Source organism: Triturus cristatus, chromosome 12 (assembly GCF_964204655.1).
Source record: "Triturus cristatus chromosome 12, aTriCri1.1, whole genome shotgun sequence".
In the NCBI taxonomy this organism is placed as follows: Eukaryota; Metazoa; Chordata; class Amphibia; order Caudata; family Salamandridae; genus Triturus; species Triturus cristatus.
The window spans coordinates 146,553,933-146,577,847 of NC_140595.1; the positions used below are offsets into that span (position 1 = coordinate 146,553,933).

Sequence of the window (23,915 nt, forward strand, 5' to 3'; positions counted from 1 at the left end):
AACATAATTACATGCTCCTCCGAAACAGAGCGGAATCTGCCCTGGAGGAGAAACCTAACCTGCGCCTGCCGTGCTGTGGATCTGAAAGAAACACGTTAGTTAGATTCCTCACTTTAGAATATCCCCAGGCGTCAGACTGGATCCGGAAGATTTTTCGTCAGCAATACCCCTTGCGCGACGCTAGGCGTCGTCTGCGGCTCCGCGTCCGTCGTCGGCGTCGTGCGCCGGAATGACGTCGTCGGAGTACTTAGACGCCGCCCTCACGCGCTGACGTCAGTTCTTCTTTTTTCCGCGCCAGTAAGCGCAGATCCGGGAGAGCTACCTCTTTAATCACTTTTTGACTAACTTTTTTCGATCCTTTTTGATCTTGTCTCGACTCCGGTGCAGGTAGGATGCCTGGTTTTAAAGCCTGTGCTGACTGCAACCGCTTGATGTCGGTTACGGACCATCACCGCCGGTGCCTTTACTGCTTGGGCCTCGACCACGACGCGGCGTCGTGTTCGGACTGCAAGGCCCTGACCTCGAAGGCTAGACGGGAGCGGTCCCGTAAGCTTCTCGAGCTTCGCCACTCGGCTCCGCGCCCCTCTCGATCCCGGTCCAGGAGGAGGTCCAAGGATCGGTCGCGGAGCCGCAGCCGACGTCATCATCGATCGTCTGGCTCCAAGTCTTCGGGTAAGTCGAAGCACTCCAAGAAGTCCAAGAGGCGACACCGCTCTTCGGACTCCCCTCGCCGGTCGCGCGACTCGGCCGAGGGTCAGGGTGGTTCCACCCCCGCGGCTCCAGCGGAGCCGCAGGCGCCGCGCAAGTCCCCATACCCGCCGGTCCCTGGCACTGACGCGACGCTGGCGGAAGTCAGTGCCTTCCTCTCGGCCATGAGGAACCTGGCTCCGCCGTCGACTCCCGCTGGCGCGCCTTCGGGCCCCGCGGACCCGACTGGGCACCCTTGCCTGCCGGCGGCTCCGGCGCCGTCGACCTCGTCACGCCTCCTCCGCCGGCGTCGACACCGGTACCACCTCCGACGCCGACTCTGCTCGACGTCGAGCCCCAGTTCAGTCCCGCTCCGGGCCCGGCGCCGTTATGGCGTCTGGACGCCGCGTACGGCGCCGCTGGAGACACATTTTGTCTATCGCCCGGCTCCGATCCTTCCTCCTGCATACCAGGCATCGGATGATGGGGGCGAATGGGAGGGATCCGAGGATCCTATGGCCGCTCAGGCTCAACTGTCGCAGGACTGGGCAGATGAGCTGGGGGAGGCCAGTGGTCTGGATACCTCTCCAGACACTGGATTCATCTCTCCTCCGACTGTGGCTTCGGAGGAGGGTGCTGCTTTCTCTGTGGTGCTGCGCAAGGGGGCCGCAGCCCTTGGGCTCAAGCTACCTGCCGTGGCTGTGAGGACTAACGTCCTCACTGAGGTGCTTCAGTCTGCAGCAAGCTCCACTGAGCCTCTGCTGCCATTCAATGAGGCCCTCACTGACGTTCTGCAGGGCACCTGGTCCAAGCCCTCCACAGTTCCTCCTGTGGACAGGAACGTCGCCAGGCGCCACCGCCCTGCTCCGGGCGACCCCAGTTTTCTGTCCCAACACCCCACCCCCGAGAGCCTGGTTATCCAGGCTTCTACCTCCCAATCCTCCTTCCCGACCGCTCCGCCGGACCGGGATTCCAAGAGACTGGAACAGTTCGGCAAAAAGCTGTTCTCCTCCCTTAGTTTGGGTCTGCGGTCTTTGAACACCGCCTGTCTCTTGGACCGTTATTCCCACTCTCTGTGGGATACGGTGGAGGACGTGCTGCCCCTGTGTCTGGAGGAGGTCCAGACACGACTTACCCAGGCTCTGGCCGATGGGAGGGATGCAGCGCGACATGCTATCCGATGTGGGCTTGACACTTTCTACCTCAGTGGCGCTTAGACGTCACGCCTGGCTGAGGTCCACGTCCTTTTCGGGCGATGTCCAGAGCACCCTCATGGACATGCCCTTTGATGGCACTCGCCTTTTCGGCGAGAAAGCGGACAGTGCGCTGAATCGCTTTAAGGACTCCTGGGCTACGGCCAAGTCCTTGGGCCTCTCGGCCCCGCGGGCGCAAACTTCCGCCTTTCGCCCCTTTCGTGGCCAAGGAAGGGGTGCCTCCTCACGTGCGCCTAGCCACCAGCCGCAGAACCAACCTGCGCGCGGTCGCGGATGTGGTTTCCGCCGAGGCGGTTCTGGAGGACGACGCGGTCAGCCCACATCCACCCCGGCAGCATCCGCCTCAAAGCCTTCCTAGTCCGAGCTTTCAGGCCCATTCCACGCCAGTGGGCGGCAGAGTTCGCCATCACCTGCTCCACTGGCGGTCCATCACATCGGACAGGTGGGTGCTGCAAATCGTCCGAAGGGGCTACTCCCTGCCCTTCCAGACGACCCCTCCAGCCATGCCACCGCAGCACCACCGTATCTCGGGGGATCATTTGAATCTTCTCCACGAGGAAGTTTCGGCCCTCTTGGCCAAGGGGGCCGTCGAGCGCGTTCCGAGCCCAGAAGTAGGTCGTGGTTGTTATTCCCACTACTTTCTGGTTCCCAAGAAGGGCAAAGGGGGCCTACGCCCTATCTTGGACCTCCGGAACGTCAATGCCTTCCTCCGGAAGGAGAGGTTCAAGATGTTAACTTTGGCTCAGGTTCTAGCTGCCCTAGACCCTGGAGACTGGATGGTGGCGTTGGACTTGCAGGACGCATATTTCCACATCCCCGTCCTGCCGGCCCACCGGCGTTACCTGCGGTTCACGGTGGGTCAAGAGCACTTTCAGTTTACCGTGCTCCCCTTCGGCCTCACCAGTGCCCCTCGGGTGTTCACGAAAGTGATGGCGGTGGTCGCAGCTCTTCTGCGCAGATCAGGGGTTCCAGTCTTCCCCTATCTCGACGACTGGTTGTTGAAGGCGGGCTCGCCCCAGGCAGTCGTCTCCCACCTCCAGACTACGGCGGATCTCCTGCATTTGCTGGGATTTTCCATCAACGTGCCGAAGTCACACCTGAGCCCCTCTCAGAACCTCCTCTTCATCAGAGCGGTTCTCGATTCGGCGCGGTTCCGGGTCTATCCACCGGAACAGCGGGTCCGGGATATTCAGGCCGTGATTCCCATCTTTCGGCCTCTATCCTGGGTTTCGGTCAGGCTAGTGTTGCGGCTTCTGGGGCTGATGGCCTCCTGCATCCTACTAGTGCATCACGCCAGGCGGCGCATGCGGGCTCTGCAGTGGGACCTGAAGTTTCAGTGGGCCCAGCATCACGGCAACCTGTCCGACCATGTCTTGATCTCGGAGGGCACTGCACAGCAGTTGCAGTGGTGGCTCACGGACCGCGATTGGGTCAAGGGCAAGAGCCTCTCCCTTCCCCAACTGGAGCATGTCGTAGTGACGGATGCGTCCCTCCTGGGATGGGGTAGCCATATGGGAGAGGAGGAGATCAGAGGCCTCTGGTCTCCGGCGGAGTCTCGTCTCCACATCAACCTGTTGGAGTTGAGAGCGATCCGGCTTGCACTGAAAGCCTTCCTTCCCTCTGTCCGGGGAAGTGTCGTGCAGGTGTTCACGGACAACACCACCGCCATGTGGTATTGCAACAAACAGGGCGGGGTGGGGTCGTGGACCCTTTGTCAGGAGGCTCTGCGCCTCTGGACATGGCTGGAACACCAGGGCGTCACCCTGGTGGTTCAACATCTGGCGGGCTCTCTGAACGCCAGAGCAGACGAACTCAGCCGCTGGTGCATGATGGATCACTAATGGCGTCTGAACTCCGAAGTGGCGCAAGGTCTCTTTCAGCAGTGGGGAGAGCCTTGGTTAGATCTATTCGCCACCGAAGAGAACGCGCAATGTCAGCAGTTCTGCGCGTTGGAATTTCCAAGGCGGCACTCGCTCGGCGATGCTTTTCGTCACGAGTGGAGTTGCGGTCTGTTGTACGCCTTTCCGCCTATACCACTTCTGCCCAGAGTGCTGAAGAAGATCAGGCGCGACCGGGCCCAAGTCATTCTTGTGGCTCCGGATTGGGCACGAAGAGTCTGGTATCCCGAGCTTCTCAACATGGCCATTGATCCTCCGATCTGACTGCCTTTTCAGGAGGATCTCTGTCGCAGCAGCATGGGACGGTTCTACACCGAACCTGTCCAGTCTCCACCTCCTTGCGCGGAGATTGAGCGGCAGCAGTTGCTCTGGGCACTATCAAGGACTACCTTTCTGCCATCTCTGCTTTCCTTCTGCTGCCAGATCAGCCTTCTCTTTTCAAGTCCCTGGTGGTTAACCGTTTCTTGAAAGGCTTAACGTGTCTTTTTCCTCCAATTCCATTTGTTATGCCTCAGTGGGACTTGAATCTTGTACTAACTTATTTAATGTGTGCTCCCTTTGAGCCGCTTCATGACTGTCCTTTACGCCTCTTAACTCTTAAAACTGCTTTCCTGGTAGCCATCACTTCCGCTAGGTGAGTGAGTGAGCTCCAGGCTCTTTCTTCCAAACCTCCTTTCTTGTCTGTTCATCCGGACAAGGTGGTTCCCAGGACCAGTCCATCTTTTCTTCCTAAGGTGGTCACTGCCTTCCACAGCGGGCAGACCATTACTTTTCAGGCACGACCGGGCCCAAGTCATCTTGGTGGCTCCGAATTGGGCACGAAGGTACTGGTATCCCGAGCTACTCAGTATGTTGACCGATCCTCCGATACGTCTGCCCCTTCGGACGGATCTTCTGTCGCAGCAGCAGGGGACGGTCCTACACCCGAACCTGTCCAGCCTCCACCTCCATGCGTGGAGATTGAGCGGCGGCAGTTGATGCCATTTGACTTGCCTCCTGAAGTCTGTGATGTCATTCTGGCAGCCAGGCGTCCCTCCACAAAGACGGTATACGCCTGCCGGTGGAACAAATTTGTGGCATGGTGCACAGCAAAGGCTGTGGATCCCCTTTCCGCCCCTCTTTCTGAGGTTCTCCTCTTTCTTCTTTCTTTGGCCTGGCAGGGCTCTGCCCTGGGCACCTTGAAAGGTTATCTTGCTGCCATCTCTGCCTTCTTGCGGCTTCCTGATCAGCCTTTTCTTTTCAAGTCCCCTGTAGTTACACGCTTTCTAAAAGGCATTACTCACACGTTCCCTCCTGTCCCTTTTGTAATGCCTCAGTGGGACTTGAATCTTGTTCTCACATTTCTAATGTGCGCTCCCTTTGAGCCTCTTCATAATTGTCCTCTTCGTCTGCTGACGCTTAAGACTGCTTTTCTGGTAGCCATCACCTCGGCTAGACGGTTGAGTGAGCTCCAGGCTTTATCATCAAAGCCTCCTTTTCTCTCTGTTCATCCGGACAAGGTTGTCCTTCGGCCTCGTCCCTCCTTTCTTCCGAAAGTGGTGACCCCCTTTCATCTTGGGCAGTCTGTCACCTTGCCCACCTTCTTTCCGCCTCCGCATCCTTCCAAAGAGGAAGAGAGGCTCCACCGTCTGGACCCAAAACGTGCGCTCTCCTTTTATCTGGACCGCACAAAGCAGTTCCGGGTGGACGACCAACTTTTCGTTGGATACGTGGGTGCTAAGAAGGGGAAAGCTGTGCACAAACGGACCATCTCTCGGTGGGTCGTTTTGTGCATCACAATTTGTTACTCCTTGGCAAAAAAGGACCCTCCTGTTGGGCTGCGCGCCCATTCTACTCGGGCCACGGCGGCTACTACTGCTCTGGGACGGGGTGTCCCTTTGCAGGACATCTGTCAGGCGGCAACGTGGGCGTCGCTACACCCGTTTGCCAGGCATTATTGCCTTGACAGCCAAGTCCGGAGGGATGGCTTCTTTGGCCGTTCTGTCCTCCAGGAACTTTCTGGTGTGATCTTGGTTCGCAGACCCACCACCGGGGATGGTATTGCTTGGGTATCTATTCTAAGGTGAGGAATCTAACTAACGTGTTTCTTTCAGATGAACAAGTTACTTACCTTCGGTAACGATGTATCTGTAAGAAACATTAGTTAGTTAGATTCCTCACCGACCCACCCATCCTCCCCGTTCTGCGAACTGACATCTAGGGTTAAGGTTATCCTTTTCAGGCCCCTAGATTTTATTTTTGGCACCAGTGTCGGTCTTTGCATGGCTCTGCGTTCCTGGCGTGGAAAGCTATGTACAAGAACTGACGTCAGCGCGCGAGGGCGGCGTCTAAGTACTCCGACGACGTCATTCCGACGCCGACGACGGACGCGGAGCCGCAGACGATGCCTAGCGACGCGCAAGGGGTATTGCTGACGGAAAATCTTCCGGATCCAGTCTGACGCCTGGGGATATTCTAAGGTGAGGAATCTAACTAACTAATGTTTCTTACAGATACATCGTTACCGAAGGTAAGTAACTTGTTCATCAGGGTACCGGTATTCTCCCTGGCTACAGAGAAGTGCCGGTACTGAGGGCAAAAAAAAACGGAAGTTCCGGTACTCCATACCCGTGAGTACCGGCCCATTTAAGGCACTGCCCGCAGAGCCTGTTGCGTTGACCCTGAACTTCCCTCCCTTTCCAGTAGCCGGGGTGACGCCTGCCCATCTTTGTAGCTTTTACGAAGCTCTTCATTCTATTTTTGGGCAGCCGGACTCTGCTGGCACACCTTCGGGCCCCGTGGGCTCGGCTGGGGGCTCTAGGCTTTCGATGCCGGCGGCTTCAGCCCCAGCACTTCAGGGCCCCCAGGGATCCAGGCCTGGATCCGGATCAGCGCCGGTCGACCTCGTCACATCTCTTACAGCGCCAAATCCATTGGCGACACCTCCGCCCCCTTTCGACGCCGGTTATGTCCCCAGCTGATGTCGACCCCGGCCTCCCCCTCGATGTGGACACGGCCCCGGACCGGCGCCGACCGGTAGTTTTGTACCCACAGTACCCGTCTTCTCCTCTGGTGTTTCCTTTCGCCCTGAGTGGCTACCAGAGGAGGGTGAGTAGGACTGGGAGGGGTCTGTACCCCCTCTGGCAGAGCAGTTGAAAGAAACCGACTGGAGAGAGGAGTTGGGTGAAGCCAGTGGTCTGGACACTTCCCCAGACCTTGGCATGCCTTCTCCACCCTATTGAGGCTACAGAGGAGGGTGCGTCATACAAAGTGGTGTTGCGTAGGGTGGCTGAGGCCTTAAACCTCAAGCTTCCTACGGTGGCGGTTAGGTCTAACCTCCTGACTGAGATGCTTCAACCGGCAGCAGCCTCTTCGAAGCCCATGCTGCCGTTCAATGAGGCCGTTACAGACATCCTTTTCGGCACGTGGTCCAAACCCAACACAGGGGCTCCTGTGGACAGGATGATTGCCCAATGCCATCGCTCGACCACGGGCGACCCCATTTTCCTCTCTCACCACCCTACCCCTGAGAGCTTGGTGGCATAAGCCTTGACTTCCAAGGGCGCATTCCCTACGGCACCACATGATAGGGAATCCAAGAAGTTGGACCACCTTGGGAAGATGTTTTCTTCCTCCAGCATAGGACTGCGGTCTGTGAACACCACATGTCTCTTGAGCCGGTACTCCCACTCTGTGTGGGACTCAGTCACGCAGGTGCTGCCCCAATGCCCGGAGGAGGCCCGGGCTGTGCTCTCTCGTGCAGTGGCCGAGGGGAGAAATGCAGCAAAGTACGCCACCCGATGTGGGCTGGACGCCGCCGACTTGCTGGGCAGGACGATTTCCACGTCAGTAGCCCTTAGACGCTAAGCCTGGCTGAGGTCCTCCGGCTTTTCAGGCGATGTCCAAGCTACTCTTATGGTCATGCCCTTTGATGGCACTCGCCTGTTTGGCGACAAAGCAGACAACTCACTCGAGGGCTTTAAGGACTCCAGGACTACGGCCAGATCCTTGGGCCTCGCTTCCACCTCTCGCAGTCTTTTCGTCCCTTTCGTGGCTACAGAAGGTGCCCCGCCATGTTCCACCCAGAGCCACAAGCTTGCGCAAGCTGTCCAGCCTCTGTGGGGCAAGGGACGTAGGACACACCGTCGTGAGTCTAGGAGCCAGCGTGCGGGCCAGTCCGCAAGCGCCCCCTCTGCAGCTGCCTCCAAGCCCTCCTAGTCTGACCTTTTAGGGCCACCAATCGCCAGTGGGTGGCAGGATTCGCCATCACCGCCCCCACTGGCGCAACATCTGGTTGGACCCGTGGGTTTTGCAGATAGTCCGAAGGGGCTACTTCCTGCCCTTTGAGACTACCCCTCCATCAATGCCACCTCAATTCCATCGCATGTCGGAGGATCACCTGGCCCTTCTCCAACAGGAAGTTATGCCCTCTTGGCCAAGGGAGATATCGAACGAGTTCCTGCCCCAGAAGTAGGTCGTAGTTGCTATTCCCACTACATTCTGGTGCCCAAGATGGACTAAGGTCTGCGTCCTATATTGGATCTCAAGAACATGAACCACTTCCTCTGGAAGGAGAAGTTCAAAATGTTGCCATTTGCTCAGGTGGCTCAGGTCCTGTCTGTCCTCGATCCCGGAGACTGGATGCTAGCATTGGACTTGCAGGACGCTTATTTTCACATCCCTGTCCTGCCAGCCCACAGGTGTTACCTAAGGTTCACGGTAGGCCACGAGCACTTTCAGTTTACCGTGCTCCCATTTGGCCTTACCAGCGCCCCTCGGGTGTTCACGAAAGTGATGGTGGTGGTCGCAACTCATCTGCGCAGATAAGGGGTTCCAGTCTTCGCCTATCTCGCCGACTGGCTGTTGAAGGCGGGCTCGCCCCTGGCTCTCGTCTCCCTCCTCCAGACTACAGCCAACCTCCTGCATTCGCTGGGGTTCACCATCAACGTGCCATAGTCACACCTGATCCCCTCTCAGAAGCTCCTTTTCATTGGAGCAGTTCTGGACACAGCGCAGTTTCGGGCTTATCCTCCCGAGCAGTGAGTCCGGGACATTCGGGCTATGATTCCGATCTTTCAGCCTCTATCCCGGGTTTCGGTCAAAATGACCCTGCGGCTACTGGGCCTCATGGCCTCTTGCATCCTGCTGGTGGATTATGCCAGGTGGCATATGCGGGCTCTGCAGTGGGACTTGAATTTAAAGTTGGCGCACAGCATCAGGGTAACCTTTCCGATTGTGTCCAGATCTCGGAGGGCACTGCAGGCTAATTGCAGTGGTGGCTAACGAACCAGGATTGGGTCAACGGCAGATCCCTCTCCCTTCCCCAACCAGAGTTCACAGTGGTAACAGATGCATCCCTTCTTGGGTGGGGCGGAGATCAGAGGCCTCTGGTCTCGGGCAGAGTCCGGGCTCCACAACATCCTGCTGGAGCTTCGGGTGATCCGTCTTGCACTGAAGGCATTCCTTCCTTCTGTCAAAGGGAGAGTAGTATAGGTGTTCACGGACAACACCACCGCCATGTGGTAGTGCAACAAACAGGGCGGGTGGGGTTGTGGACGTTCTGTCAAGAGGCACTTTGTCTCTGGAAGTTGCTGGAACATCAGGGCATATTATCCCTGGTGGTTCCACACCTGGCAGGTTCTCTAAATGCCAGGGCGGACGAACTTAGCCGCCGGTGCATGATGGGGTGCAAACAGGAGAATCAAAAGATCAGGGGCCAATAGAACCCACAGAGAGCTAAAAAACAATAAAACATTTAAAACTCACAACCGATTTCTTGAACGCCTTTCACAAACATATCAGAGGGATAGTAGTAAAGATCTAAACACACAACCCAAAAGCAATATTCTTCGTGAACAAATTGGGGGTGGGTTTTGGGGGGGATTTCAGGAGGGTCTACCACGATATGTGCTATCTAACCTAGCACAGGAGATCTGAATATGGACACTCCAAATAAAGATATCGCTGACCGCGATACACATGCTGGGGTAGCAAAACAGATGCAGACAGATTAGGCAGACAGAAGGTATCACGCAGGAGTGGGAACTAGATTAGGGAATGGTACAAAGAATAATACAAAAATGTGGGACGCTACAGACAGACCAGTTCGCCACAAATAAAAATACAGAATGCCAAAACTTTGCGGTGTGTCCAAGTACCCACATGAAATCTAGCTTATGCTTCAATTAAGGTATGCCTATGAGCGATAGAAGCAGATGCACTGGTGAAGTGCACGCTTACATATAATGTCATAAAGTAATGGCGCGCCCCCCCCCCTCTGGTCAATGCCAAAAATGGGGTAACAAATAAGGACAATTATGAACCAAGCAATGCTGTGGCGGAATATTGCGTAGCATGTGAATCTACAAAAGTCTTCTATTTTCAAAACTATTGGTACAGATAAGTACATATTTGTTTATATAGTTTCATAATCTCATTTTATCCACCCACAATAAGTCAAGCGGTCCAATTGCTCTCCAAATAGATGTACCAGAAATGTATCATTTTTCATTGCTACTAATTTTCTGGATGAGGTCATTTATTTCTCTAATTTGTTTTGCTTTTGTCAATCCTCTTGAATTTCGTTGGATTTTCCAATTTTGGGGATATTGTGAAAGGTCTATTTTATATTGCCCTCTCTTGCTTAACTGTTAATATTTGTGACCTTATTGAAACAAATAAAAAGTACAATTTGTGTGAAAGTTAGAATTAGTGGCTCTACTAATCTGGACTTCAGGAGTTTTAATCCATGTTTCAGACTTTTTGAGCAGGCTTTGTGTATTATTGGCCTTCTGGCATGCATACAATGAATGTTTACTGCTAATTTGTTTTATACAGTCATGCATGTTTATAACACAAGAAGTATACAGAAGCAAACTTTGGTTATTTCCACAAAAAAAAAATTCGATAGTGGGGTTAACAGATAGATGCAAACATTTGTACAAACTCTGACCTGGTGGAAGTGGGTTCAATAAAACAGTGATGTTTTTGAGACAATGTTGCGGGCGGAAATAAGGGGTCGGAAACTGTGTCAGGGTAAAGTAGGTTTTATTGCTCCCAGAACATGTCTCCTACGTGAAGCCAGTCTAACAACTTAGAAGGTAGGGGTGGCAGTCTTGAATTTGGCGTCCAAAACTCGTCACCGTCCCGTGGTTGTTCTACGTGTCGCAGGTGAGGTGGGCTCCCAGGATTCGGGCAAGGAAAAAAAAACACAAGAAGAACGGGGTAAGGGAGCTGCACTGTTGCTGGTAAAGGGATGGGAGTGAAGGGACAACGCAAAACCGTGACGCACGTCTAGAGGAAAGTGTGAAGGTGCTCAGGGCAGGGTACAAGCAGGAACGCAAACAAGGGACCCGGTTTACTCCACAGGGTTCTCCCTCCTCCCAACCCAACCCAAAAACCGTTCCCATACCTGGGATGGCCACGCTCCTCCGGGAGCTTGGCTGGGCGAAGCGCGGTGCCGGTGGCCTCCTGGCTTTCCCGGGACTCCGGATGTTTCCTCCGCGCAGCTCTCCACTCTTTTGAACAACTTTCTTCCTCCTCCGTCCGTGGCGTTCTCCGATCCTCCTCCTTCCTCCTCACGGGTGATTCCACACACCGACATCAGGGAGTTTCTCCTCCTTATGGCGCCTCCACATCAGGGGGTTGGTTCTCGAGGAGGGCTTCCCCAGTTAAAGGCGCCGCTTTGAAAACATGCCATTGCCTCCGGCATGGGAGCGGGGGACATATTTCAGTCATCCTGCTGTAAGGAGACAAGAGGGGCGGGGTTTCACAGACCACCAGTCAGTATTTAGTTTGTCTTCCGCCCCCAACGACCCCTCTTCGTTCAGAGAAACATATGGTTCTCCATTTCTTCTAAATAAGGAAGGAGAGCTCAATCTCTAATAAAGATAAATGTTATAAATGAGTGTTCATGCATTGATGGAGAAGGCCTCACTTTTTATCTTTCCTTGCCGCTGAAATCTCCAGCCCACTAGTATTGTTTCTGATGGTGTAGCCAGAGAAGGTTGTGTTTCCGTCCTGTAGTTTAATGTACGGATGGTAATAGCTTTACAAATGGCGCACAGTTGGGAGGGTGCTGTTTATATACAGGTGGTTGTTTTTCCTGTTATCGTTGAGTGGTGGGTGTTTGAATGGAAGACAGCCTTTTTCTCAATGGTAAAAGTTGAATCCAGGAGAAACGTGAAAACCGGGATTGTATGTATCAAATTTTGTTAATCATTTGCTATGTAGCATTGTAACTGAGGAGCACCCTAATTATGGCACACACTTGTCTGACTATCTAGTGGCCCCACATCACTGAACTTGCAGTCATTAGGCTCCTACATGAGAAATGTTATGTGTACCCACACCCCATAGCGAGTTGAGGATATTTTAGAGTATTAAACCGCGCTTTACTGAAGATCAAACTAAAATAAAAAAGTCTGAATGCCCACATTGAGTGAAAAAAAAGAAAGAACATGTTGAACACTTGTGTGTGTGTGTAATCCTTTAGTCACTCATTAAACCAGGCATCACTTCTGAGATAGTAGCTCTCAATGTCCTTCATTTTAAACATGTATGTGTTAAAAAAAATGTGTCTTGGTGCAAGCTGAGTGGGGTTTTTTTCTTCAGTTTATTTCCTCTGTGAACCTTATTTTGCTGCATAACAGAACTGCTAATTTTGTTGCTCCTTTTCAACAAAATAATGGCTTTCTGTAAGAGAACCTGTCTCCCTTGTTTTCTTGTTGTCAGACATTGATGTTTTAATTTGATAATTTACATTTCCTGATGCCTATTTATATGGGACTTATTTCTTCTTTTAAAGGTGGAAAGATCGAATTGAAGAAGCAGTGAAAGGTGCAATGAGGAACTCCTGTAGCCCGAAGCAAGAACTGGTCAATCACACTCCTCCCCCTGTCAGGTGAAGTGAACAGTCATATTCTGTGGATTTGGCAATCACTTTGCAGAAATTGAATTCTGTGCAGTGTCGGCTATTGTCAGTATGTTGAAATGACTAACAAAATGTCCAACACATGCACACTTATAGCCATGAGTGGCAAAATGGCTATTTGAATTTAGGTTCTATTATGCATTCACATTGTAGTTAGGGTTTTAGGGAGTCCGGATTCATTTTGGAGCAAGGTCCCGTGCCACGACCAAAAAAATTTGTATATCCGTAGGCAGGAGAGCACGTTGTTTAGTTACCTAAATCAGTGCCCTAGAAAAATAAGCAAACATCTGATTGCACAATTATGCTGTTTTAGACTGCAGGTTTCAGTCAGTACCACACCTGCAGAAAGCAGATGTCTGGCACAGACCCGCATGGCATCTGTTTTTGGTGCTTTGGATCTAGGCATGATTCAGAGTCATTGAACAAATGCTCCTTTATGCACCCAAAGGCCTTTAGGGAGCAGATGACAACATTGTACTTCACAGAGCACAAAAGGCGGTACTGCTATAAGTCGAGTTCTCCATCTTCTGGCAAGTCTAAGTGGAAGGCTGTTACAAATCTCATTGTAAATACAGGAAGTGCAGATGGTAGGCCTCCCCACATTACTCATGGCAGATTTCAACCCCGTTCCACAGATCGAGCCCATGCTCTCTGAATTTCATGGTCAATCCTAGTCTCCAAAGCAGGTGGAGACCTTTAAGGAGGCACTGCTGCAGCTTCTCTGGTCAATTCTGGATTCTCCTGGAGTACATTTGGCCACTGAATTGCAGGGGCCCAAGTTAGACTTCCACTTGTAGCTCCGGCACTACTGTGAACCCATTAGACCTCTGTATCTGCCCTCACCAGTACTGAGCCACACCTTCACTTCATTGCTGGAGGCCATACTGGTTCCAACAATGCCGGCGCCTGCCCCTTCCCCAGCTTCAGTGGCACAGATTCTGTATCCAACCGTCACACTGATGTCTGGTCTGCAACCGAGCTCAGCTAGATCTCAGCCAATGTCTTTACATGAGATTACCATGGCATAGCCAATTGTGTTAGAAGACCGTCTTTGAAGTGCCTTAGTCTTGACATCAGTATTTTCTGAGATGTAAGACCTTATTTGGTCAGACACAGATGGCATAGGGGACCCTCAGGATATTGCACATGCTGGAGATGATGAGGCAAACTGTTTATTTCCTTCTCACTATACAGATGATGGACTAGAGATAGATTTCCAAAATGCGTGTTGGCTCCTTTCCTGTGGTGGGAGGTATTGTTGCATGGAAGATCCACAACATGGAGAAGTGAATTACTTTATTTTGTAATTTGCCTGAAGTATAGTTTGCAACATCACCAACGTTCTTCCCCACCATTTCCTCACTGTCGTCTCTCCAGTGTTCTGTGCATAATCACACAACCCTCACTACATTGCAGGTTCTGTGCATGGAACCAATGACCTACAAGTTCACAACACACACCCCTCTTTAAAATATATATATATTTTTTTTAAACGCCTCAAAAATTCAAGTTAGAAACTGGAACACAGACTCAAAGATAACCCTGCAACCTAAATAAAAATAAGAAAATCTAAAATAAACCACAAAATACGTTCTATATTACCATGCACATAGTCTTGTAAACATTTTGACAGTTTCCTAATTCTTTTGTCAACGTCCTGTCCACCATCATGTTCATTCATTTTTTTATTACTAGCCCTAGAAGTGACTCCAGACTTCTCACCACTCCCGCCATTAGCTTCTTCCAACACCACTTCCTTCTCTTCAGTCATCAGAATATCACCACCCTCCTCCAGAAAATCCGAATGTCCAGGTACCTCGTGTTCCCTTCCATTGCCGACCATCTTCCCATCATCTAAAAATCCTCTAACAAGTCAGCATCAAACGTATTTGACTACCCATGAACTCGCCATTCCATGTGCACTGGATGACGCTGCTACTGCAGCACAGGACATCAACCCCAGCATCCTTATTTGGTGCCATGCCTCGCTTTGTGCCTCTGGCTTCAAGCCAAAACTGCAACAGCATCCGTTTAAGTTGCCCTTCAATAGGAAGCAACTCTTCGGACCGCAGGTGGATCAGTTGTTGGAATAGATAAAAAAGGACACAGATAAGTCTATGGTTGCTCTCCAGACACCTTCTCCGTCGTGTTCCTTTCAGAAGCCCCAGTATAGAGGGGGTTCCAAGGTCACCTCCCCAGAGGCGTTTACCTCCTACTATAGGGAGCAGCAACAACAGTTTTTCCAGAGGAGCGGTAACAACTCACGGAATGGAGGAAAGGGTGGTGTGGCTAAGGGAGTTGCCCTTTCCAAGCAGTGACTCTCTCTCTCTCTCTCCCCCCCACATCCCCCCCCCACCCCCACCCCCCCATCACAATTCTCCTGTCGGGGAAAAAAATGAGTGCAGCGATTTCTTTCATGATGGGAAGAATTCTCTCCATTATTGGGCAGGGTTACTCTTTAGGACTCACTGTAGCCCCACCCAATACCCCTCTCCACAAACATACCATGTCTCCAAAACAGCAGCGCTGCACAAGTAGGGGCAATCATTTGCAAGGGGGCAATACAGTCTTTTCCACCGCAGCAGCTTGGAAAAGGGGTGTATTCTCTCTACTTCCTGTTTCCCCAAAATGACCAGACACTCGGGCCTATACTCTACCGCAGTCTCCTCAACAAATAAATCTTGTCAGAGCACTTCCACATGGCCACACCTCAAGATGTAACCCCTCTCCTACAACAAAGTGACTTCATGACTGCACTCAACCTGACAGACTCTTACTTTCACTTTCTGATCCACCCTTCTCCCCGCAGGTACCACTGGTTTGTGCCCAGCAGTTCAAAGTGCTGCCCTTTTGGTCACCCATGGATTTTTCAAAGTGTGGTTGCCACTCATCTTTTTAGGACGTTTGGACGACTGGCTGACCAAGAGTGCAAAGAACAACAGTGCTTGGCACATACCCAGACCACCATAGACCTCTTGCACGCTCTAGGGTTCACCATCAACACACTCAAGTCCCAACTTCAGACGACTCTTCAGGTACAAGTCTTCCTGTGATCATCTCTCAACTTAGCCCAGGAAATAATACATCTGCCAAGCAGAGATCCCAGCTTTCCAGTCGATACTGCCACCTTTTTCAATTAGATAGCCAAATATTGGTTAGGACGATCAGGCGTCTCATCCATATGATGGCCTCCTGTATTGCTATAGTTCCCCATACGAGTCTACAAATGTGCCCACTGTAAGAGTGCTTAGCTGCACAACGGTCGCAAGCAGAGGGTCAATGGGAATTTCTGATGTTGACTCATCGCTCTCTCCAGTGGTGGAACAGCAACAATCTGTTGCAGGGCCAGCCATTTCTCGACCCAGTTCCACAAGTGGCCATCACAATGGACACTTCCCTCACCAGGTGAAGGGCATATTTACAGGATTCGACATTTCAGGCTATGTGGACACCCCAACAACTGGGGTTCCACATCAGCTACTTGGAGATACTGCCCATACAGTTACCTCTCAAAGCATTTTTCACCCACATTAAATTCAAGGTAGTAGTAATCCACACTGACAACATGAGCGCCATGTATTACCTCCAAAAACAGGGTGGCACACATTCACATTAGCTGTCAACATCAGCACGGGGCATTTTGAAGTGGGCACTCGAGCACAGGGTCTATTTTACTGGAGATGTCCCGTACCCCGCTGGGGGTCCAACGGTAGTGTCAAGCTTTGCCACGTTTATGCACAATCTGGGTTTGACAGTTAATACCTCAAAAACATTTGTAATGAAATGTGGGGCAGGCAGCAACAAATGTAGAGACATCTTCATTGATGGTAAAATGGTCGAATGTACTAAAACCTTTTCCTATTTAGGGATATTGTTTGACCATTTGGGGGCCTGGACTCAGGCTGTGCAAGCCAGGAAGTTATTATTTATGAAGGCAACCGCAGCTCTAAGTAAAAAAGCAGAAAACTCGGCAGACGTCCATCCGTTGAATTGCTGCAAATTTTATAAAGCACAGTGTGTGTCAATAGCCACTTATGGTGCTGGTATTTGGGGCCATGTGGACATTAATCCCCTACAGCTTGTTGAAAATACCTTCCTCAGATCCGTGCTGGCGGTTCCAAACAGTACCTCTACGTACATCTGCCATGCTGAATTGGGAATACCATTCATAGCAGATAATATAAAAATACAGCCAGTTTTATTGTGACACAGGATCTGGACTGCCGACAATACTAAACTTAATCGTGACATTTTAAAGGACAGCTGTAGACTACAAGGGGCCTTGAATATAAGATGGTTAAAGTGCATAAATGTTTTTTTTTAACTAATCTTGGTCACCCAGTATATTATAATGATCCTAACACTCTGGGAACAGTTAGGAGGAAAGATCTCAAGAGTAGTTGTCTGTTATTCCTGGAGACAAGTAGAACTACCACTGAAATGGTTAAACCATCTGTACAGGCCCACCAGCTTACATTGACCACACATAGTATTCAGCCGTACTTAAGAAATATTCCGGTGGTTACGATAGGTTCCTCGTTTTCGACTAGGCATAATTCACAGATCAATTAGCATTCCTAACTTGAATGATTGGTCTAGAATCTTGTGTAACTGTCCTTGTGACGACCTGTCCCAACAGTCGACTCTGCGGGTATTTTATTCTGTGCAGCGAAGGAGGTGGATCCTCCCGATTCTAAGAACACTCAGCTTAAGTCAATGCCGTCCTGCGCTGTTGGTTTTACAACTTTTAGAGAATGAACATTTGACCAGCCCTATAGTCACGTTTTTAAAGAATATTTTTAAATGCAGGAACACGATTTTGATGTAAGTCTACCCTGTGCGTGATCCATGAACTTGACAGTTTTGAATTTTTAAACTGCACATTTAAAATCTTTAAAAAAAAATGTATGACTTGACATTTATGATGCATGTATTCATGATTTTCTTCTTTCAAGAAATCGAATGAAGCTCTATTGTATTGTACTGGTGGAGTACTTAATGGAAGTGGGCAATTGTAGGAAAGTGTCCCTTTTTGCCTGATGTTGATGTACTTGAACTGAGTGTGTCCTGGGTTCCTGCCAACCAGGTACCCAGGGCCTATGTTCTTTCCCTAAACTGTGCTGTTGCTAAGCCCAATTGGCAACTCTCTGGCCACATGTAAGTCTGTTGTAAAAGCTACCATAGGTGCCAAGGATACTGTGACCAGGGAAGACCTCTAAGGGCTGCAGCACTTATTGTGTCGCCCTTAGAGGCCCTGTACCTTTACACACACACACTGCCATTGCAGGCTGCGTGTTTTGTTGTAGAACAAAGTGAAGAGTCGGCATGGCACACGTCCCTGTGTGCCATGCCTACACACCACTGCCCTGGCATAAGTAGGCCACCCTGCTAGCTGGGTGCACTATAACAGTGGTGATGGTACAGGTGTATGAGCCCCGTACCCCTACAGTGTCTAAGTCCATTCTTAGACATTGTAAGTGCAGTAATGCCATAAAGTGTATATGGTCTGGGAGTTTGTCATTACAAACTCCACAGCACCATAATGGCTTTACTGAAAACTGGATTTAATGAAAAATGCACTCCGAGAGCAGCTTAGAGATGCCCTCTGGAAAACGACCTAACTCTAGTGTCCTGGCTGAGTGGCTGCTCGCCAGCTGCCACCACCAATCATGTTTCTGGACCCCTGGGTCAAGAGCCTGCCGCTCTCGGGGTCCTGAAACAAAGCACATCCTGGGACGAGGTGCCAAGCCTCCTCCCCCAGGGTGGACAGGGTCCACAAAGGGGAAGCTTCAAAGGCTTGCCGCCTTTGTGAGCTACCCCAGCCATTTGCTGCTCCTAGCAACTGGCACCCACCGGTTCTGACCCCCAGTTTGGACGGGAGAATTGGCGGGAAAACCAAGTTAGGAGAGGTTTGCCTATCTTTGCCAACCCCCCACTTAGGCGGGGGAGGCAAGGTGAAGCACAGCTCTCAGTCCCTGCTATCTTGCAGATGGGGGGACCCGGCCAATCAAAATGCGACTTATGCCACCTCCCACCGGAAGGTGGAATATTAGGTGGTGTACCCACCCCAAGGAAGGGACCCATTAGTCCCGTCCTGTACCTACCTGTAACGCCCCTAATTTGGTATTTAGGGGCAACCCTGAACCTTGCCTTTTCAGAAAAGAAGAAACTAGAAGAAGGATCGAAGAGCTGTGCTGAAGAAGAAGAGGAGGACACCAACTGACTTGGCCCCAGCCCTACCGGCCTGTTCCGACCTCAACCGACTACAGCAAAATCTTGTTACGTCCTGCAGCCAGCAGCCCCCCAGAACCAGGAGGACCTGCCCTGCCTTCCCTAACCAGACTTTGTCTCCAGTGAGCACCGGATTCGCTCACCCACAGACTCTGGCTGCGGCCAAATCTGTGAGTCTGCACCAATCTGCACCTGACGCCCATGGCCCGAGTTCAAGTGGCCCAACACCACGAGAAGGTCTCCCTTGTGATCTTGACCTGGGATCTGGTGATCCATGACCTGCCTCAAGTCTCTAACCGACGCCTGCAGACCCTTTCTGGAGCATCTTCCCTGACCGGGACTGGAGCCGGTAAGAGAAACCTGACACCAAAAGACACCCCTGAACCTGGCCGCCCCTGTGCCGCTGTTGGTGCACCTTGTGTGCTAAATCGGATCCCCTTTTGCCCAGAGCCTAACACCTGGAGCTTTGCTTCCACATCCTTGTGGCCTACTCATGAGCAGCCACCAACCGGACGCCCCCAATCCCCTTACTGGATAACATTGGGTCTCAGCACTCTGCACCCGGCCGCACTGGTGTCGTTGAGGGTGCTCTGAGAGTGCATCCTCGACCCTGGGGGAACCCTGATTCTAACCCCAGAATACCTACTCCAAAGCCTACGTACTTACAGATAACACTGTTTTCTCACATAGGACTGCATTGACTGCTTTTCTGTGAAAAATCTAAGTGTGGAGTGGGTTTGTATGAACCCTTAAACTGCAAATGTACCAAAACTGAATTACTTAGTTTTGTTAGGGAATGTCCCAGTGTGATATCTAAAAATATCACACTGAGTAGAAAAAGTTACTTAAAAAGTAATTTGAAAAGTAATGTACAAAGTAATCTCAAAAGTAACTGTAGTAATTTTGACTGTTGACTTACCTGTAAACCAAACAATGGCATTCAAAACTGCATTCAACTTGTATTTCACTGCATAAATCTTGCAAAGTATTATCATACTTACCTGTACCCGGCCTGTCTTGGTTATAGAAAATAAAACATAACTCAAACCGATTTTTTTATACAAATAAATTGGTCTGAGTTCAGTCTTTGAGTGTGTGACATCATTTCTTGCCTGAGTGTGTACAATAAATGCTTACCACTGTCCGCTGATAAATCCTTACTGCTCGCCCACACTACCACAAATAGCGAGTAAGGTATTATCTATTCTTACCTCTGCCTACCTTTGGGGTTACACTGGATTCTGTGCACACTATACCTTACTTTGGTATAATACATACAGAGCCAGCTTCCTACAGCAATGACTTTGAAAACCTGCTCAGCAGGATGTGGCAACAAGTCCACGAGTGAGAACTCAACCCGCAAGTCCTACTCCTATACTTCTGTGTTTGAGGATTTCTCAATGTAGATCTCTTTGCCACTGCTGAAAACATCAAATGCCCAAGCTTCGCCTCTAGGTTCCCACACTCACAGTCCATTGGCAATGCACTCATAGATGAACTGGTCAGGAATATTTGCCTACGCTTTGCTGCCTCTCCCACTCCTTCCGTTCATATTTTGGATGCTTCATCAGTCATCCCTCACTCTGTTCCTAGTCCCCCCACGTGGGCCAGGCAACCCTGGTTCACCACTCTTCTCGACCGAGTGACGTACAAGAAGCTGCCCAAGTGGATAGATGTTCTCACTGAGAAACAGGGCACAGTCAGGCACCAAAACTCCATGCAGCTAACTTGCGATTTGTCTCATGCATTCCTAAGATTTGGCTACCTCAGACTTTTTCCTGAGTGTATGACCATCTTCAAGGAGGCCTGCAGACCCAAAACGCAGGCCTGCTACGTGGACCGTATGACTGTGTATTTTCCATAAACTATACCACACCTCTTATGGTTTCCCAGCCCTGAAGAGTCATGGGATAACGGTCCCAAGTGACGAAACACGTGTCGGCTTGTTGTTTTCTTTTCTGCTGATCATAAATATTTAAATATCCAAACTAAAGAATCTACTGATGTCGACCACTATTCACTTTACTTTAAAGGACTTAAGAAGAGAACTTAATTGTGTGTTCCTATCCTAATGTGTGCCCGGGAGTCTGTCTTAAATAGAAAAGGTGTCCACTATTGCCTTCCTAAACACATTCACCCTCTCAGCCAGCAGTGCAAGACATAGTCTGCTGCCTGATTCATCTACAGACGTCAGGCTTTGCCTACACATATCTATTAGAGCTTACCTTCCAAATAGGGAACACACTTCACTTTTCAGGGTTCCAGTCATCAGAGTCTTCATGGTCCTTGACTGTAACATTGTTCTCACACGACTTACGGGCCCTCCTTTTGAACCCCCTTCATTTGTGCCCTCTTAGTTTCTCATCTGGAAGGTGTTTTTATAGTGATCATAACCTCTCTCAGGTGTGTAGGTGAGCTTCAATCTTTCACCCTCTTTTCTTTCAGGTGCACAATGATGGGGGCAAACCCAAAATGTCTGCCTAACGTAGTATCTTATTTCCACGTTAACCAAACCATTGAACTCCCGGTGATCTTTCTACACCAGACTCCTTTGCAGAAAGGGACCCTCACACACTAGACGTCAAGAGGGCTATGAAGTATTACATTCAGAGGACAAAGCCCTTTCTCAAAACTTAGCAGCATTTTGTCTCATTCACAAAACCAAACAAAGGCCATGCCCTCTCCAAAGCTGACGTAGCTAGTCCGATGCACTCAGACTTTTTTCTGCTGATGCCAAAAGACATTTGCCTGCCCCACTCAGGCCCACTCTGCATGCAAAAATAGGGGCCTCTGGATTCCCTTGATAACGTTCCCATAGCTGACATGTAAAGCAGCTACTTGTTCCACTCCACACACATTCACTAAGCACTACTGTGTGGATGTCTTAGCTCACCAAGGGCCAGATGTAGGTAATCCACAAATACCGAATTCTTAATACCGAATTTTACCGATTCGGTATTCAGAAATCGTATTTCTTATGTAGGTAATGAATCGGTAAAAAATACCGATTCCTTAATATTCGGTAATGAGGAATACCTACCCCAGAGCTTTCCAAACTGTGTGTCCCCACACAGTACTGTGTCGCCTGCAAATGGTGGGTGTGTCGCGGGATGACACTGGTATTAACGGGCACTTAGCACATAACTGCTGCTAATTAGGAGGCATTCCTTTGTTCTAACTTTGCCTCATCTATTGCATAACGTCTCCCAGTAAATGGTCTTTTAAAGACCTGCGAAGTACTCGGGTGCGGCTGTGTGTGTGCCCGGGATGCTCGGGTGAGGTGACAGAGGGTGACAGACAGAGGGTGACAGACAGAGGGTGACAGACAGAGGGTGACAGACAGAGGGTGACAGACAGAGGGCGACAGACAGAGGGCGACAGACAGAGGGCGACAGACAGAGGGCGACAGACAGAGGGCGACAGACAGAGGGCGACAGACAGAGGGCGACAGACAGAGGGAGACAGATAGAGGGAGATAAAAGGAGGAAGACCGAGGGAGAGAGACAGAGGGAGGGAGACAGAGGAACAGAGAAAGAGAGATACAGACGGCGACAGACAGAGGGCGACAGAGGGAGGAGGGCGACAGAGGGAGGAGGGCGACAGAGGGAGGAGTGCGACAGAGGGAGGAGTGCGACAGAGGAAGGAGTGCGACAGAGGGAGGAGTGCGACAGAGGGAGGAGTGCGACAGAGGGAGGAGTGCGACAGAGGGAGGAGTGCGACAGAGGGAGGAGTGCGACAGAGGGAGGAGTGCGACAGAGGGAGGAGTGCGACAGAGGGAGGAGTGCGACAGAGGGAGGAGTGCGACAGAGGGAGGAGTGCGACAGAGGGAGGAGTGCGACAGAGGGAGGAGTGCGACAGAGGGAGGAGGGCGACAGAGGGAGGAGGGCGACAGAGGGAGGAGGGCGACAGAGGGAGGAGGGCGACAGAGGGAGGAGGGCGACAGAGGGAGGAGGGCGACAGAGGGAGGAGGGCGACAGAGGGAGGAGGGAGACAGACAGAGGGAGACAGAGGGAGACAGACAGAGGGAGACAGACAGAGGGAGACAGAGGGAGACAGACAGAGGGAGACAGACAGAGGGAGACAGACAGAGGGAGACAGACAGAGGGAGACAGACAGAGGGAGACAGCCAGACGGAGGGAGACAGCCAGACGGAGGGAGACAGCCAGACGGAGGGAGACAGCCAGACGGAGGGAGACAGCCAGACGGAGGGAGACAGCCAGACGGAGGGAGACAGCCAGACGGAGGGAGACAGCCAGACGGAGGGAGACAGCCAGACGGAGGGAGACAGCCAGACGGAGGGAGACAGCCAGACGGAGGGAGACAGCCAGACGGAGGGAGACAGCCAGACGGAGGGAGACAGCCAGACGGAGGGAGACAGCCAGACGGAGGGAGACAGCCAGACGGAGGGAGACAGCCAGACGGAGGGAGACAGCCAGACGGAGGGAGACAGCCAGACGGAGGGAGACAGCCAGACGGAGGGAGACAGCCAGACGGAGGGAGACAGCCAGACGGAGGGAGACAGACAGACGGAGGGAGACAGACAGACGGAGGGAGACAGACAGACGGAGGGAGACAGAGGGAGGGAGACAGAGAGAGAGGGAAAACGTGGGAGACAGAGAGAGAGGGAGACAGAGAGAGAGGGAGACAGAGAGAGAGGGAGACAGAGAGAGAGGGAGACAGAGAGAGAGGGAGACAGAGAGGGAGGGAGACAGAGAGAGAGGGAGACAGAGAGAGAGGGAGACAGAGAGAGAGGGAGACAGAGAGAGAGGGAGACAGAGAGAGAGGGAGACAGAGAGAGAGGGAGACAGAGGGAGGGAGACAGAGGGAGGGAGACAGAGGGAGGGAGACAGAGGGAGGGAGACAGAGGGAGGGAGACAGAGGGAGGGAGACAGAGGGAGGGAGACCGGGGTAGAAAGAGGGAGGGTGAGGGAGACAGAGAGAGGGAGACAGAGAGAGGGAGACAGAGAGAGGGAG

The 23,915-nt window shown here is 51.5% G+C and overlaps 1 protein-coding gene across 4 annotated transcripts in view; it reads left to right on the forward strand.

The window, feature by feature from the left end:
• LOC146772936 (rho guanine nucleotide exchange factor 11-like) overlaps positions 1-23,915 on the forward strand; it is an 896,981-nt gene that overhangs the window by 724,561 nt on the left and 148,505 nt on the right. For all 4 annotated transcript variants that reach the window (XM_085639320.1, XM_085639323.1, XM_085639321.1 and 1 more), the window contains one exon: positions 12,585-12,680. In XM_085639320.1, the coding sequence (XP_085495446.1) occupies positions 12,585-12,680 (96 nt within the window). The remainder of the gene's footprint in view (positions 1-12,584; positions 12,681-23,915) is intronic.